General features: G+C 44.1%; 1 protein-coding gene across 12 annotated transcripts in view; it reads right to left on the reverse strand.

The window, feature by feature from the left end:
• The window catches only part of TMEM245 (transmembrane protein 245), a 757,127-nt gene that overhangs the window by 673,646 nt on the left and 66,814 nt on the right, over positions 1–16,667 (reverse strand). For 11 of the 12 annotated variants that reach the window (XR_011855837.1, XR_011855832.1, XR_011855836.1 and 8 more), the window contains exon 3: positions 8,675–8,773. The exons of the other annotated variant lie outside the window; for it this stretch is intronic. Coding sequence is in view for 3 of the 11 variants with exons in the window: in XM_072152982.1 (XP_072009083.1) it covers positions 8,675–8,773 (99 nt within the window). In the remaining 8 variants the exon portion in view is untranslated. The remainder of the gene's footprint in view (positions 1–8,674; positions 8,774–16,667) is intronic. 12 annotated transcript variants of the gene reach the window in all.

Here is a 16,667-nt window from a genome sequence, read left to right on the forward strand (position 1 = left end):
CGGATAAATTGAATGTAGCAAAGCAGGTACTCTGTACCATCTGGCCAGTATTTTGAAATTTCTTTCTTGAGCGGAGCATGCTACTGACAATTTGTGAGTGTACAAAAATGACTTATCCCAATCTTCTGAGGAGATAGAGACTCCCAAGTCCCTTTCCCAGCCAGTCACATAGGGTAAGGTCGAGATGTCGGATTCTTTCACCAGAAGACCATAAATATGAGATATACAAAATGTTCCGGAGGGGATGCTGATCGGAAAAGATTTTCAAAGGGTTTGAGAGGGGTATTGAAAGCTGCGGCCTGACCTGGTTGTTTGAGGAAGGAGCCCAGTTGTGTGCTCTCCAACCATGAAACGTTCGCTGCAGCAGATAAGCCTGCTAGCTCGTTGTATGTTGGGATTGGGTCTTCGCCTATTATATTATACATACGTATATCTTCATGGGCTGAATGTCCTAGGAAGTGGAGTCTGGAGAAAGCTGGGGGGAAATCTGGGTTTCGAAATAAGGGTGTAAGTGGGCCAAATGGTCTGGATAATATCGCACGCTGAGTTAGTGATCGCCAGAGTTTCAAAGTTTGGGCTAGAAATAGGGTCTGGGGTTCTATTTCAATATTTTGGGGGGAGACCCAAGGTAGGAGTTTAATGGGAATTGTTGAACTATATTGTTCTAGACGAACCCATTGTTTGGTGGCTATATGGTAGTGCCAGTCTAGTAATTGGGATAGGATGGATGCCTGGTGGTATAACTTAAAGTCAGGTAACCCTGTACCTCCGTCAGACTTAGGGCGAATCAAATATCTCCATCCAATCCGAGGGCGGGTAGCACCCCAAATAAAGCGCAGTAGTGCTGTTCTAATGGATTTAAAGAATGCGGCTGGTGGAACTAACGGTACTACCTCGAATATGTAGAGGAAGAGGGGCAAAATGTCCATCTTAATAACATTGATCCGGCAAACCAGGAAAGATTCTTCCTGTCATATGTCGCTAGGTCTTTTATGGTGCGCTCCATAAGGGGTAAATAGTTGATGTTATACAGTTTGGTTAGGTCTGAGGGTAGCTGGATCCCTAAGTATTTAATGGATGATGTGCACCAACGGAAAGGAAAATGTTCCTTAATGAATTGGACCTCCACAACAGGAAGTGAGACGTTTAGGGCCTCAGATTTGTTAAAATTGATTTTGAAATTGCTCAGGTGACTATAGGTCTCAAATTCCTTTAGGAGGGAGGGGAGGGAGACTCTGGGTTGCGATATGTACAGTAGCAGGTCATCTGCAAAGAGGGCTGTCTTGTAGTGCCTGTGTCCCACCTGGACACCGTGTATGCTGGGATTGTTCCTGATAGCAATTGCTAGGTGTTCCATCACGACTACATAGAGAAGAGGGGAAAGAGGGCACCCCTGTCGCGTGCCATTGTTTATTTGAATAGGGTTGGAGAAGAATCCGTTAGCCCTAACTCTGGCCGTTGGATGATCATATAAGGCCATGATCCTTCCCAGATACTTGGGGCCTATCCCAAGTTGGGTTAGAGCTGCTGACATGAAGCCACAATGGACCCTGTCGAATGCCTTCTCGGCATCGATGGACAGAAGACCCATGGGGTTAGCTCCTTTATTAGAGTGATCCATCAGGATTAAGGTTTTGGTTAAGTTGTCCCTAGCTTCCCTCCATCTAATGAAGCCCACTTGATCTGTATGTATAACTCTTGGGAGATGTGGGGCCAAACGGTCTGCTAAGATTTTGGAGTATAACTTCAGATATATATTTAGCAAGGAGATGGGCCTATAGCTACCTGGCAACAAGGAGTCCTTGCCTGGCTTCAAAATAACGCTAATATTAGCCTCTAGGGATTGGGGGTGGAATGTCGCTGTTTGAGAGATTGAGTTGAATACCTTTGTCAGGAATGGGGCTAGGGAGTTTCGAAAGTGTTTGTAGAAAGCAGTCGAGAAGCCATCAGGGCCCGGGCTCTTCCCCGAGGGGGAGTTACTAATTGCCTCGTTAACCTCTTCCTCATTGAAATCGGTCTCTAACGTCTCGGTCAATGATTTGTCACACTGGGGCAGTGCTGTGTCATTTACATATATCTCTCGATTCTTCTCATCAGGGATGCTGTATCAAGATCAGCAAATTGGTCTTTTACATTATTAAGTCGGGAATAGTATGAGCCGAATTCCGCATTAATGTCAATCGGGTTAGTGTAACAGCGTTTGTGGCGGTTTTGATGCGTGGTATGTGTCGCACCTGATCTTGGGTGCAAAAGGCGTGCAAGTCTCTTCTAAGGGATCCCCTCTGTCTAGTGGGGATATGTGTCTTGCCTGATGATTTATCTTTTGCAAGTTCTAACGGGAAATTAAAATCCCCGCCCAGTATCAGCATCCCCTCCGTAAACCCTGACAGCTTGAAGAGTATCTTTCGACAGTTGGAGATTGGGTAAGTAAAAATTAGCAAATGTGAACACCTGACCAAAGATCTGCAGCTTTACAAATGCGTACCTGCCATCTTCATCCATCCGCTTGTCCAGGACTACGTGTGGGAGGGATTTGTGTACTGCAATCGAGACCCACTTTGAGCGCGAGACCGGGTTAGAGCTGTGGAACCAAGAACTGAAATGACGGTCCTTAATCACCGGTAGGTGGCCTGTTTTGAAGTGGGTCTCCTGCAAAAAGAGAATCTTAACTCCCTGTCTGTGCATGCCGTATAAGATCTGGGATCTTTTTTGGGGAGTGTTACGGCCTCTAGCATTCAGTGAGCCCAATTTCAACAATTCCATGGTGAATCAGTAATCAGGACCTAGGAATCTGCTGCGAGTGTAACAGGGTAGGACAAGGGGGGGGGGGGGGGGGGAGTATAGGGGAAGACAGAAAGGACTGGGTAGACAAATACTCACTCACTCTCACCAAGGACAGGAATAAGAGAACTAGGAAGACTGAATAAGGGAGGGAGAGAATGGGGGTGGGAGGGAGTATATAAATCAAAATGGACGAAACAAAAACGGATCGGGGTTTAAACCCCAACGCTAGAGGCAGTGGCGTAACTAGGAGAGGCTGGGCCCCATAGCAGATTTCTATACGGGGCCCCCCTTCCCCATAAAAAATATACATATTTAGGCAGCATTCACATAAACGTGTGTCCGCCTGGCTATAGCGCGGCAGGCACACGTCCGGTGCGCTGGAGAGGAGGAGAGGTGATCGCGGCTCACCCCTCCCTTCTCCATAGAGAATGGAGCCGCATGGTCATTCTTACGGCCATACATAGTTCAGGCTCTATCTCTTTTGCGGCCACAACTCGAAACAGTGAGTACTCGTTGTGCTCACTGTACCAAGCCCAGGCTATAGACGCCTATGGGGGAAGTATATCCGGCAGCAAATTTGCAGCCAGATATACGTCCCTCATGCGTTCCTATGAATGTATCTTTATACAGACATGTTTATACAATTACACACATTAATACACTCCTATTTACGTACATTTATATACTTATATACAAACACATACATTTCTACACTCGTATACTTGCACCTGTATACATACAAGTATACACTTATACACACACATTTATGCAGTATACACTGTACCATACACTTCTGCATATACATACAGACTATACACACATACAGCAAATACACACACATTCAGTACATACAGCATAAGCACACACATACGGGAAATACACACACATTCAGTATATAGAACATATACATGCATACCATATACACAGCAAATGCAAAAACACACATACATCATGTATGTGCATATATTTAAATGTGCACATATATATGCTTATATAAATATGTGCGTCTATAAATACAGTAGATGCATATGTACACATATACACAGTATATACTCAAGGAAAATACAAACAGCACACAAAAGTAGAGAGTAGCGGGTGCAAGCTCAATAGGACCAGGCCCTAGGTCCTTCAATATATAATCACGAATACAGGCAGCACTCCAAGACGTCCAGCTTTAGGTGAAAAAGATGTTCTTCTTTATTCCATGTTTGAAAAAGGCTCCTAGTGAGCCGAAACGTCGCCGTACTTTGTTGTATTTTTTAAACGTGGAATAAAGAAGAACATTTTTTTCACCTAAAGCTGGAGTGCTGCCTATTTTGGTGATTATACACAGTATATACACAGTATATACACATATACACAGTATATACACAGTATATACATATATACACAGTATATACATAGTATATACACAGTATATACACATTATATACACAGTATATACATATATATACACAGTATATACATATATATACACAGTATATACATATATACACAGTATATACACAGTACATACATATATACACAGAACATACTCAGTAGATATATATACACATATATACATTTATACACAGTATATGCACATATACACAGTATATACACATATACATAGTATATACACATATACACACAGATAAATACATATGTATATAGTATATACTTACCTTTTCAGATGTTTTGGGGCTGTATGGGTGAACACCCGGCCGTGGCTTCAGGCAGGTGTTCTGGCGTGTAGGTGGGCGATCGGTTCAGTGCTTGTTCGTCCGCAGGGAAGGAGTGGGTTTCGGACGGGGGCTTGATCGGCCGGGAGGAGGTCACACACTCTGGGGGAGTCGGGCAGGTGCCTGTTCCGCGGCGCGGGGGGCCTTTGCTTGTTCGGCCCTGGGGGGGGAGGGGGAGTTGGACGTGCGCGGGAAGGAGTGGGGTTCGGACGGGTGCTTGATCGGCCGGGAGGAGGTCACACACTCTGGGGGAGTCGGGCGGGTGCCTGTTCCGCGGCGCGGGGGGCCTTTGCTTGTTCGGCCCTGGGGGGGGGGGCAGGTGCGCTTGTTCGACCGCGCACGGGGGGTTGTTCGGGCGGGTGCTTGTACGTCCGCCGGGGCGGGGGGTGTGTTAGTGGGGCGGTTGCTTGTTTGACCGCAGGAGTGGGGAGGAGGGGCATCCCTGCCAGCACGCAGGGGGATGGCCGGGGGGCAGACAGTCTCCTGTGCAGGGGGCGGACAGCTCACAGAGGGGGCTGCCGGCTTCTGGAGGGGGTCAGTTTAGGAATGGACACAGAGGTAGGGGCCCGGGGGCACGATCCGGTAGGCAACGACACTGCAGGGACACACGGAGTCCGTGCATCCCGGGCCCCTTAACCTCCCGGGCCCCGTAGCAACCGCTACGGCTGCTATGGCGGTTGTTACGCCACTGGCTAGAGGGGTTGTTTCAACTATGTTTACAGGCCAGCCGTATACACTAACCCGCTCGGGAAATAGCCTAACCAAGAAGGAAACCTCCTCCCATGGCCTCTGTGGCTATGTAATGAGGACTGAGATAACATCAACAGAAAAAACCCAGCACAATGAAAGGATCACCTTACAGGGTGATCATATTGGAAAGTGAGAGAAATGGACCACACCAGTATAAGGATACAGTGTCATTGTGGTTGTGTGAGAAGAGGCAGGTTGTCGCCTTGTCTTCTCGCTCACTGTGCCTCCTGGCGGCGGCGCCTTTTGCGTGGTCCGCCCTGACAGTTGCCGGCACCTCCCCCTGGTGGGCGAGGTGGGCGATCCCAGTCTCTTGGGGTCGGTAGGACCAGCCAATCTTGGAGGATTGGAGGTGGGATGTTCAGGGCTGCTGCAACAGGTGGAACATCTATAGGATTTCGAATGAAGCGTGTGGTGCCAGCTTGACGGATTTGGAGACGAAAGGGAAATCCCCAGGTATATGGTATATTTCTTTGGCATAGTAGCTCCAGAAATGGACGCAGTGCCTTCCGCTTAAGGAGAGTCAATCTGGATAAGTCCGGGAGAAGTTGTAGAGAAGCGTCTTGGTATGTAATCCGGTCTCTGGTTCTAGCTTTGTTCATGATGGCTTCTTTCAACTGGTAGCGATGTACCCGACAAATGACATCCCGGGGGGGCCCATTAGCCTCAGGTCGGGCTTGGAGAGCCCTGTGTGCTCTGTCCAGTTCCACAGGGGCATCTTCAGGGACTTCCAGGATAGAATTACAGATTATTCGAAGGACATTGTGTAAATTAGCAGACTCGACTGATTCTGGGAGGCCCGAATACGAATGTTATTTCTTCTGCCTCTGTTTTCTGCATCGTCAAATTGGTCTGTAAGGTATTGGAGCTGTAGGGAATGATTAGTGAGTGTGGTGGAATGAGATTCTGTAGCTTCTGTCCTGGCCTGCAGCTGCTGAACCTCTTCTCTTAAGACAGTAATCTCGGCACTGTAGGATTGTTCCAACCGTGACACGTAGCATTCCATGTCTTCCTTAGTAGGGATGGCTCTCAGGTGAGTTTTAAAGTTACGCAGCTCTGACAGGCCTTCCAATAGTTGAGTAAACAAAGAATTCTGATGTACGTCAGATGTGGGAGACATAGGGGCCAGGTTTGAGAAAATGCTTTCTTGACTAGTTCCAGAGAACTGAGTAGAGGGTGCTACTGCAGGAGATTGAGTTGCCAGAAACCAATTTGAAGAGAGAACTGGTGAGTGAGGTTGTAGAGCCTCCGGTGGTGTCTCCCAAGGATGTGGATGTGATCTGAGAGTGCTGTCTCAGAAGGTGCATCCCCTGATGCGGTATCTGGCATATGGCTGGAGGATGTGATAGAGGGGCCCCTGGTGTTGGGCATGGCAAGTCAGGGTGTGCGGAGCCAGAGCTTGCGCCCCGTACAGGAACTGGCAGGCTGTGAGTAGTAGGAGTTGTGCCAGGTAAGCCGGGTGTAACAGCACTGTTTGGAGGTCTGTACTCTTCATGCTCCCCGAATGAGGACTGAGAGACTGCGGTCTGGAGCAGGAGGGGTGAGTGAGAACCCCATGTAGACAGAGGAATGTGCACTTCTGCCTCTACTGTCCTCTGGTGGCACATCTGTTCAGGAGGCTTATCAAGGGTGGGTACTGTGCCAGACCTACTCTTAGTATAGTCTGGTGTGTGTCCCCGGAGAGCTAGGGTATCCGCAGGACCGACCGGTTTGTCTTTCTCTCTGAGTGCGCGGGGCTGGATGGGGGTTTCCCGAATTTCCATCACGTCCCCTTGGGAGTTAACTGACCTGCGTATGGGCACCGTCGGGAGCTGCTCGGTCTCTGCGGGAGCCTGCAGTGGCGCTGAGGTCCCATGCACCGCGGCCATGACACCCTGAGGACCCGTCTGTGCCACGTGCGCTGGGGCCTTGTCGGTCAGAGGCTGCTGTGCAGGCATTTCTAGCAGGTCACCCTGCGCTTCATCGGTGCCGAGGAGAGAGGTTCCGTCGGAGGCTGGCGGTGTAATTGTTAAGTCCGCAGAGCGATGTGGGTATTTGCGGCTCCTTCCTGTCGCCGCCATTGCTGTAGTCTCCCGCGCTGCTGTGGGCCGAGGCTGAAGGTAGCGGCCAATACCTTTCGGGGAGACACGAAATACAGCTGGTGACTGTACAGTCTTCCTCTTTCTAGGACCCATGTGTGGGAGCTGTATCGGGTGCTTGGCTGCTTGTAGCTCGGCAGAGGCCTAGGGATGAGACGGAGCTAGTGCGACCTGCGTCTGTTCTCCTCCATGGCCAGGCCACTTCCCTGTATTCCATATTTAAACTGTGTAGCCCAAATTACAAATCTGCTTTAATCTTTGGGTCAGTACAAAAGAAAAATCTAATACAATTTTAATCCCAGTTACAAAATCTGTACCTTTATAAATAAGCTGTAATTTTTAGCGTTTTGTAAAATTCTGTACAACCAACTAAATTTTTCCACATCTATAAATGAAGATACACCAAGAACTGCAGTAGCAGCCATAACCCAACATCTGAATTCAAGCTTAGCTTTAACATTGGCCACAAGTTTCCCAAAGTAACACTAAGTTTGTCTGCCTCCTAACTCTCATGATATGTAACTCTCTAAAACCAAGTTGTCCACAGTTATTTCCTTTTCCGCTGATGTCCTCAAAGTCAAGGATATTGTAGATCACATCTGCTAATTGTGTCCCCTGCCACAAAAGTTAGTGGATAACCAATTGATTATACAAAAACTGGTTATTTTTTAGTTTATTTTGTTCCATTTTAGTCTCTATTCACTTGAAAAAGGAGCCCTATGTGACTCTGAAACATGTTATGTCATTGAGATATCTATAATAAACAAGTTTTATTTATATCCTCCTAGAATACCTGTCTGCACTATTCTAAAATACCCTCCAGTAATTACCAACAGAATAAGGAATTGTAAACCAAGCACACTGACAAACTGGTGTGTGCCCCCTGTGGTAGGATTCCCTGTTCTTTTATCTTCTTATGCCCTTGTTTAAAATAAATAAAAAGACTTACAATTATTCAAATGAGCCTGAGGGGTTAATGGAGCCTGGAGCCCTTCAGGCTCATTTGCATACATTTTAAAGTTATATTTCTTAAAAGAGCATAAGAAGCTAAAAAACAGAGCAGATTCTGCCAGAGGGGACACACACCAGCATTTAAGTGTACTTGGTTTACAAACCTTCATCCTGGTGATAGATGTCCTTTGACTCATTATCCATCATCTGTCTGTGAGACTATAGAGGGAAAGTAGATTTAGATACAATGATTAGCTCCAAAGGAAACATTTACAGGACAACACTCTTGTATAATGAAAAATGTAACAAAGTTTAACATCATGCAATAATAAAAATGTATCTTTTATGTTAAGTTACTGTATGTTCAAGACCCATGGTTTTACTTATCCTTACCTGATCCTTGCACAGACTGTTTTTCATGCAGTGTACCTACTGTCATCAGTAGCACAATCAGGAAAAAAAACGGAATTTTCCAAGATCCTGCAACAGATGCTAAAAAAGAATTTATAATTACACAATTATGTAAATATATTATTACTATATTATTGTTATTTGGATACAAAAAATAGCATCTGCACAACATTGCATGAAATTGCAAACTCCTTCCTCCCACATATATTTTTCATATTTTTGTGTTTTACTCCAGGCCTTCACTAATTAATCCATAAGATCAATCATTTTCAATTTACAGAAACATATAAAGGACATTTATTTTTAAACACATTAACACCATTTAATATTTCTTGTAACCTCCAGTACGTAAATTTTAATTTGTGGCATTTTTTAATGGGTTTAGTTTTCCCATCTTTCATTGTGTAGCCCAAATGACAAATCTGCTTTATTCTTTGGGTCAGTACAACAGAAAAATCTAATAAAATTTTAATCCCAGTTACAAAATCTTTACCTTTATAAATAAGCTGTCATCTTTACCATTTTGTAAAATTCTGTACAACCAGCTAAAAGTTTTCCCATCTATAAATAAATATACACTAAGAACTGCAGTAGCAGCCAAACCAACATCTGAATTCAACAATTGAACAAACGTTCCCCAAAGTAACTCTTTGACTTTGTTTTCCTCCTAACTCTCATGATCTGTAACTCCTTCTATGTAACTCTCTAAAACCAAGTTGTCCACAGTCATTTCCTTTTCCGCTGATGTCCTCAAAGTCAAGGATATTGTAGATCACATTAAGAGACGAGTTCCTCTGCTAATTGTGTCCCCTGCCACAAAAGTTAATTATAGCTGTCTCTCACATCTGCAGTCAACTTCTCCGGCTACTCTAAACTTTTTTTTTTTCCAAAGAATCAGGTTTATTTATTTTTATTAACCACCAATCAACTTGCCAATTATCAAAACACGTACACAGAAAAATCCAACCTCTCCCCCTCTTCAGGAAGCAACCCATGCACAATATAAGATATGGGTGAAGTTTGCTCTTCGTTTGGCTGTGACAACGCGGGGGTTTAGGATAAGAAAGGTTCAGGAGAGCAAAACCCAAAACAAACGGCAAAACAATAAAATATAGCTATGTTAAAAGAATGGGGAATACGAAACTAAGGGCCTCAAAATTTATAATATTTTTCCCAACATACCACTCTTTTTACATTTTGTACTCTTCTCCAAACATCATAAATCTGATCATGTATATCTCAGATCATGTACAGGGGTCAGCAAAAGTTTAAGCACACCCCTCCCATTTCTAACACTAGAGGCTGAACTCGGGTTTGGGATTCATATGCATGTCTCAGTTGAAGGTATCTAAACAACGATGGAATAAATTTTGATGGATATCAAAGCTGCAAACCATGTATGTATGTATGTAAATTTGAATTGGGTGTGATGATATGGATATATTTATCTGCATTATCGTACGATAATTTCAAAGCCAGAATGATTCAATACCAGGTTTCTGTTACGTTCTGTACTGAATGACTTCCATAGACTCTACAGAATCCTATGATCTGTGTGCAAAGCACACATCGGGCAGTTAATCCTTCTGAGAGATGTGTCGGGTTAGCGGCAGAACAGGGACCACGTTATCAGGGAGATATCACCATCTGTCCATATATGGTCTCCACATCTCCTAGGACAGTGATGGCGAACCTTTGTAGAGACCAAGTGCCCAAACTACAACCAAAATCCACTTATTTACCATGAAGTGCCAACATGGCATTTCAAGCAGTAATTTATCGCTACCTGTTCTTCAACAACATTCAGTTGTATTGGCTCTCCTAAGGACACCAATAGAGTTGAAAGAAGGTGGGCAAATTCAAACCATCATTATAGCTTCTCTCCAGGAAGAATGGTGGGTCCAGCAGGAGGACCTCCAAAGACAATGCAGTTCTGTCCACTGACCTTCTCACTTTTCCTGCAGCCAATTAAATGTCTGAGAGTAGTATCTTTTAAGTTGCTTAGGACTGCAATAAGATTTGGTCCTGTTTGGTGAAATTGGGACAGTGGCCTGAGTACCCACAGAAAGGGCTCTGAATGCCACCTCTGGCACCCGTGCCATAGGTTCGCCACCACTGTCCTAGGACTTCCCCAGACACTAGGTCTATATTGAATTCAATTAAATAAATTTTTGCTTAGTGGTTATCAATGGGAGGATATTGTGTAAGACCTTTACTGTTACACTGTGACACAGGCTCCCTGCACTGGTATATAGAGAGGGATATTCTCAGAGATTATTATTGAAGATGATTAATATGGATGAGTAAGTAAGGGAGAATGGAGAAGGCTCAAAGGCCAAGCCCTCTGTATACAGACTAGGTATTTGATACATATTGCAAACACCAACAAGTAATAGCCCATCATAGGTGTCTATACATTGCATGTTGCGGCCGGCGTTTAAAACCTGACGGTAGTGCATCATGTATATCATAATCATGTATTTCCGCATCCCAAAAGTCCGGATCTATCAAAATACATAAAAAAGTTTATTCCCGGCGGTGACCAGGGAAAAAAAAAATTAATAATAATAATCAATATATTAACTCATTTTTATCGGATGTTATGAAGCTGAACTTTAAGTGCGATTTTACACATTTTTTACTTAAAAAAAGTAAAATCATTCCTTCGGAGGGAGGGACCTGCTCAGCTTTCAAGTAACACTAAAAAGCCGTAATAATAGTAAAATCCCATAAATTACACCATTTTAGAAACTACACCCCTCAGCATGCGTAAAAGAACGCTTATTAAGTTTAATAATCCTTTAATTGTTTCAAAGGGGTTAAAACAAAATCAAGTGCAAATTTCAAATGATTTTATGGCTAAATTAATTTATTTAATAGTACCAAAACATTACACAAAGTTTGATAACCAAGTTCTCCTGAGTATGCCAATTCCCCATATGTGGTGGGAAACTGCTATATGGGCACACATCATGACATTAAAGGAAAGGTGCACCATTCAGAGGACAAATTAGGGCTTTCCAACTACCAATTATAATTACCAAAAGCAGAGCTTTGCAGCAAAAAACATTTGTTGAAAAGACTCAACTTGGTTTATACACAAGTATATTTAAAAAAACAAAACAAAAACACAAACCACTTTAAATACTCACCTTCCGGTGCTCCTCATGGCTCCACTTGCTTCTTCACTTGTAACAGAACGGGCACAAACGCATCTCTGACCACCAAACCACACTATGGCACTGCGGTGTAACCGCTGCTGGCGTAATATTGTGCACCGGCAGGCAGTATGAACACTTTCCTGCCCGCTCAGTTGCGAGTGAAGAGAAAAGGCAAGAGGAACCCCATAGAGAAACGGAAAGGCAATTGAGTTAATTTTTTTTATACACCGGGAGGCTGCAGGCATTTCATTAACTCCTTAATGACGCAGCCGGTTTTTAAGTAAATGCTTGGACCTTTTTCTTAAAATTTGACCAGTGTCTCTTCCTGTGGTAATAACTTTTCAACACTTTAAGATATCCTTGTGATTTTGAGACTGTTTGTAGTGAAATATTGTAGTTTATGTTAGTAGTATCATTTCGGTTATTAGTTTCTTTTTTGGGGGGTAAAAATTCAATAATTTAGGAAAAATTTGAAAAAAAAAATGACAAATTTTCAAATTTCAAATGTTATACTTTTTAGACAAAAAGTCATACCACAATTTTTTTTTTGTAGAAACCTTTTGCCATTGGTCTTCTTTTTATTTCCATAATTTGTTTTACATTTCCATTTTTTTTACGGATCTGAGAAGGTTTCAAGTTTTAGAAGCAACTTTTTTCAAGAGATTTTCAAGAGATTTGAAAAATGCTAAATTTTTAGTGACCAATTCAGTTTGGAAGTGCCCTGCAAAGGCTTATGTACTATATATCCCCACAAGTGACACAATTTTATGAACCTAACATCTCAAACTATTCAAATCAGCATTTGAGAAGTCTGTTAACCCTTTAAATCTTTCTCTGGAAGCAAACATAAATGGATTGAAAATTTTGAAATTTCAATTTTTGAATAAGATTATTTTCATTTAGCCCTAAAATGGACACATTCAGAAGGAATTTGAGGTAAATATACATCCCAAAATTTTTGCCCTGCTTCTTCCGAGTACGGTAATACCAGACATGTGGATGTCAACTGCTCTTTAGTCATACAGCGATGTCCAGAACAGATTTTGTACCATTGGGTTTTTGGAAGGCCAATTTGACTGCAAATGTTTTGTGGTGCCACAGTGTACTTGAAGAGTCCCTGAAGTAACAGTATAATATAAAACTCCCAAAGATGTCACCATTTAGGAAACTAGACCCCTCAAAGAATTTATCTGGGGTTAGGGAGAGCATTTTAACCCCCAACATGCTGGCCAAAATCTAATGCAAAGTAAATGGTGCAGAGTAAAAGATGCATTTGTATCTCAAAAATGTCATTTTAGTGCCTAATATACTGTGCCCAACCCATGCCACTTTAGACAAACACCCCAAAAATCATTTTGCAGGTTGTCCCGAGTATGGCAATAACACATATGTGCTAGTAATTGACAGCCTGGGCACACAGCAGGGCTGAGAAGGGAAGGAGCGAAATTTTGCTTTTGCAGCTCCGTTTTTACACGTTTGGATTTAGAGTGTCATGTCATGTTCGCAGGGTCCGTGAGTTACCAGTGCAACAGAAACCCCCGAGAAATTATACCATTTTGGAAACTACACCCCTCATAGACTTATCTGGGGTTGGAGGTGAGCATTAACCCCCAACATGCTGGCCAAAATCTAATGCAAAGTAAATGGTGCAGAGTAAAAAATGTGTTTTTATCTCAAAAATGTAATTTTACTGCCTAATATATTGTATCCCACCCATGCCACTTTAGACAAACACCCCAAAAATCATTCTGCAGGTCGTCCCGAGTACGGCAATACCTTACATGTGCCAAAAATTGACAGGCTGGGTACACAGCAGGGATGAGAAGGGAAGGAGCAAAATTTTGCATTTGCAGCACCCTTGTCACTAGACTGGTGTTGGGGTCTACCAGTACAATAGAAACCCACAAGTAGTGACGCCATTTTAGGACAGGGCACCCTTCAAACAATTTATCTAGGGTTGTATGAACATTTCAACCCCTGAGATGCTGGGTCAAATTTAATACAAAATGATGGGGGCAGTGTAAAAAATGCATTGTTTTCTCAAATGTGCCAAAGTAGGAAGAAATGTATTCAGCCCAACTCATCCCACAGTGGATAAACACCCCAAAAATCATTCAGTGGGTTACTTCGGGTATGGCAATGCCCCATGTGTAGCAATAGTCTAGAGGCTGGGGACACAGCAGGCCGGAGAAGGAACAAACAAAATCTAGCTTTTGGAGCACCTGTTTCACTAGACTGGTGTTGGGATGCCCCTGAGGTACCAGTACAATAGAAACCCCCGTGTAGTGACCCCATTTTAGGAAAGAGCAACCCTCAAAGAATTTATTTAGGGTTGTATGAGCATTTTAACCCATAAGATCCTGGCTCAAATGTAACACAAATTGAACGGTGTCGAGTAAAATTTGCTTTGCAATTTCTCTAAATTTGTAATGGCAGTGTCAAAAGTATTTCACCCAATTTATGCAACTGGAGGCAAACCCCCCAAAAATCATCATGCAGTTCTCCCGGGTACATGCCAATAATCTAAAAGATGGAGACAGGGCAGGGCTCGGAAGACAATGGCATTTGGAGTACCTACATTTACAGTTTTTTGGCACCATAAAACATTTGTAGATGCCCTCGGGATCAGTACAGTAGGAACACCTGAGAACTGACCCTATTTGAAAACGACATCCCTCCATGAATTAATCTAGGGGTGTAGTGAGCATTTTAACCCCACAGGTGGACCCCAAGCATGATGCATAATGGATAGTACAAAATATCTATTATGTCATCTTGTGCCCAGCTCCTGCCACGGGAGATAAGCACCCCAAGAATCATGATGCAACCTCTCTCTTGTCCTTATACCTAGGCACTTCAGCAATACTACGAAAGCGCCTTCTCAGGGGTTCCTCAGAGTCACTTTATGAGGAAGAGGTGCACAAACAAAACGTCCCCACTAGCAGACTACATATCGGAGGCCATATAATTATATACCTCCAAGTCAGTGTATGACTACTGGGACTTAGGGGGGGGGGGGGGGTAGTACACAACCTACGCAGAACAACTCCTGCCCCTCCACACAGCGCCTGCCCCTCCACACAACGTCCACTCCCCCACGCTATTACTACTCCTCCACAGAACGCCTACTCCTCCACAGAACGCCTACTCCTCCATGCTATTACTACTCCCCCACGCTATGCCTGCTCCTCCGCGCTACCATGCAATATGCGTTATGCCACTGCGCTCAGCGCCAGATATATCGGATGCAGAGCGTGAAGGGGTTAATTTGTGTGTGTGTTTTTACTTTATGTCCCCCATGAGGGCATAAAAGACATTTTCACTTTTTTTTTTTTACATTTTACTTTTTCTTTTTCTATTACAAGTTTTACCCTGTAACTGAGGCACCTATAAGAGCCTCAGTTACAGGGTAAATGCCCACCTGTCAATGGGGACAGGTGATCAGAGCTGTACTGGGTCTTATTAGACCCAGCAGCTCTGATTAACCCCTTTAGAACCGGCGGTCACGTGACCACCGAGTCTATGGAGCCGGCAGCCACGCCGCTCAGCTCCTCTATGCATCGCGCTCATTCAGCACGATGCAGGGGGGATCGGAGAAGGGAGAACCGGTAATGAACCGCATCTCCCTTCTCCCTAGAGTCTCCGGGTCCTGCTCCCGCGATTAGCGCGGGAGCTGCAGACTCCGGACCTGCACCCGCTGACGTCTAAAGTCAGCGGGCGAGCAGAAAGGAGTTAAAGAGGGGAAGAGAAAAGTTTTGTAGCTCACCAACTTATCCCATTCGCATGTGCAGGAGATCCACACTGACGTAGTGTACAATCCAGAACCTCTAAGAAAGAAACGGAGCTGCGTACCAGTGCCAGGGTAAAAATTGTTTCTTGTCCGTCCGGACTTTATTTTGAAAATAATTTTAAAATATACATGGCATGTCCCCTAGACCATCTAGAGGACCACTGATGCGGAGCTCCGTTTCTTTCTTCGAGTTAAAGAGGGAGACTGCTACAGGTCATTTCATTATAAGGGGGATTACTGAAGGTTATTACATTATTAGTGGGGTTGCAGGAAATTACGTTACTGTGATGTCAGGCGATCTCCCAAGTTTCACAGCTAGCGGTTCTACAGCAATAGCATGTTCCCCTAGCCAGCAAGAACTGCCTGGAGGGAAATCTATTTAGCAAAACAGAGGCTACAGCGGAATGACAGAACAGGTCACAATCTCCCTAGGGAAGCCAAACCGCTCCAACGCTAGCCAGAGGTAAGGCCACTCCACTGAGTCACGTCCAGTGAGATCCTCTACCCCACATTGTCATGGACTGCCTGGAGATTCAGGAACAGTCTACACAGGTTACGAGCATTAGATTTACATGGCATGAAACCATTCTGATTGGGGCCTATAATGGACAGGATTAACTCTACATGCCAGTACTTTGACTAAAATTCTACTAGAGGGTGGGAATCACAATAAGAGGGATCCTTCCCTGGCTTGGAAATGACTAAAATACGTGCCTCAGTCAGTCTGGCAGCTAACCCGCCTCAAGTGCCTTTACATACAGTTTATACAACAAGGGGGCCAGGATGTCATTGTTTTGCTAATAGAAACGACGGTAGGCCATTGGTGCAAGGAGATTTTCCGTTAGCCAAGGAACCGATAACCTCAGCAATTTCCAGCTCACTGATAGGGGCCACCTTGGCCCCAGAGGCAAGGGAGGGGAGGGAAAGAGAGTTAGGTATTCAACAGTCTCTTGAGTAGTCATTGCACATGTAGAGGAGTACAGGGATGAGTCAAAGTCTCAGAATGCATTTCAACCCTAACAAG

This window comes from Engystomops pustulosus, chromosome 5 (genome assembly GCF_040894005.1).
Source record: "Engystomops pustulosus chromosome 5, aEngPut4.maternal, whole genome shotgun sequence".
Lineage (NCBI taxonomy): Eukaryota > Metazoa > Chordata > Amphibia > Anura > Leptodactylidae > Engystomops > Engystomops pustulosus.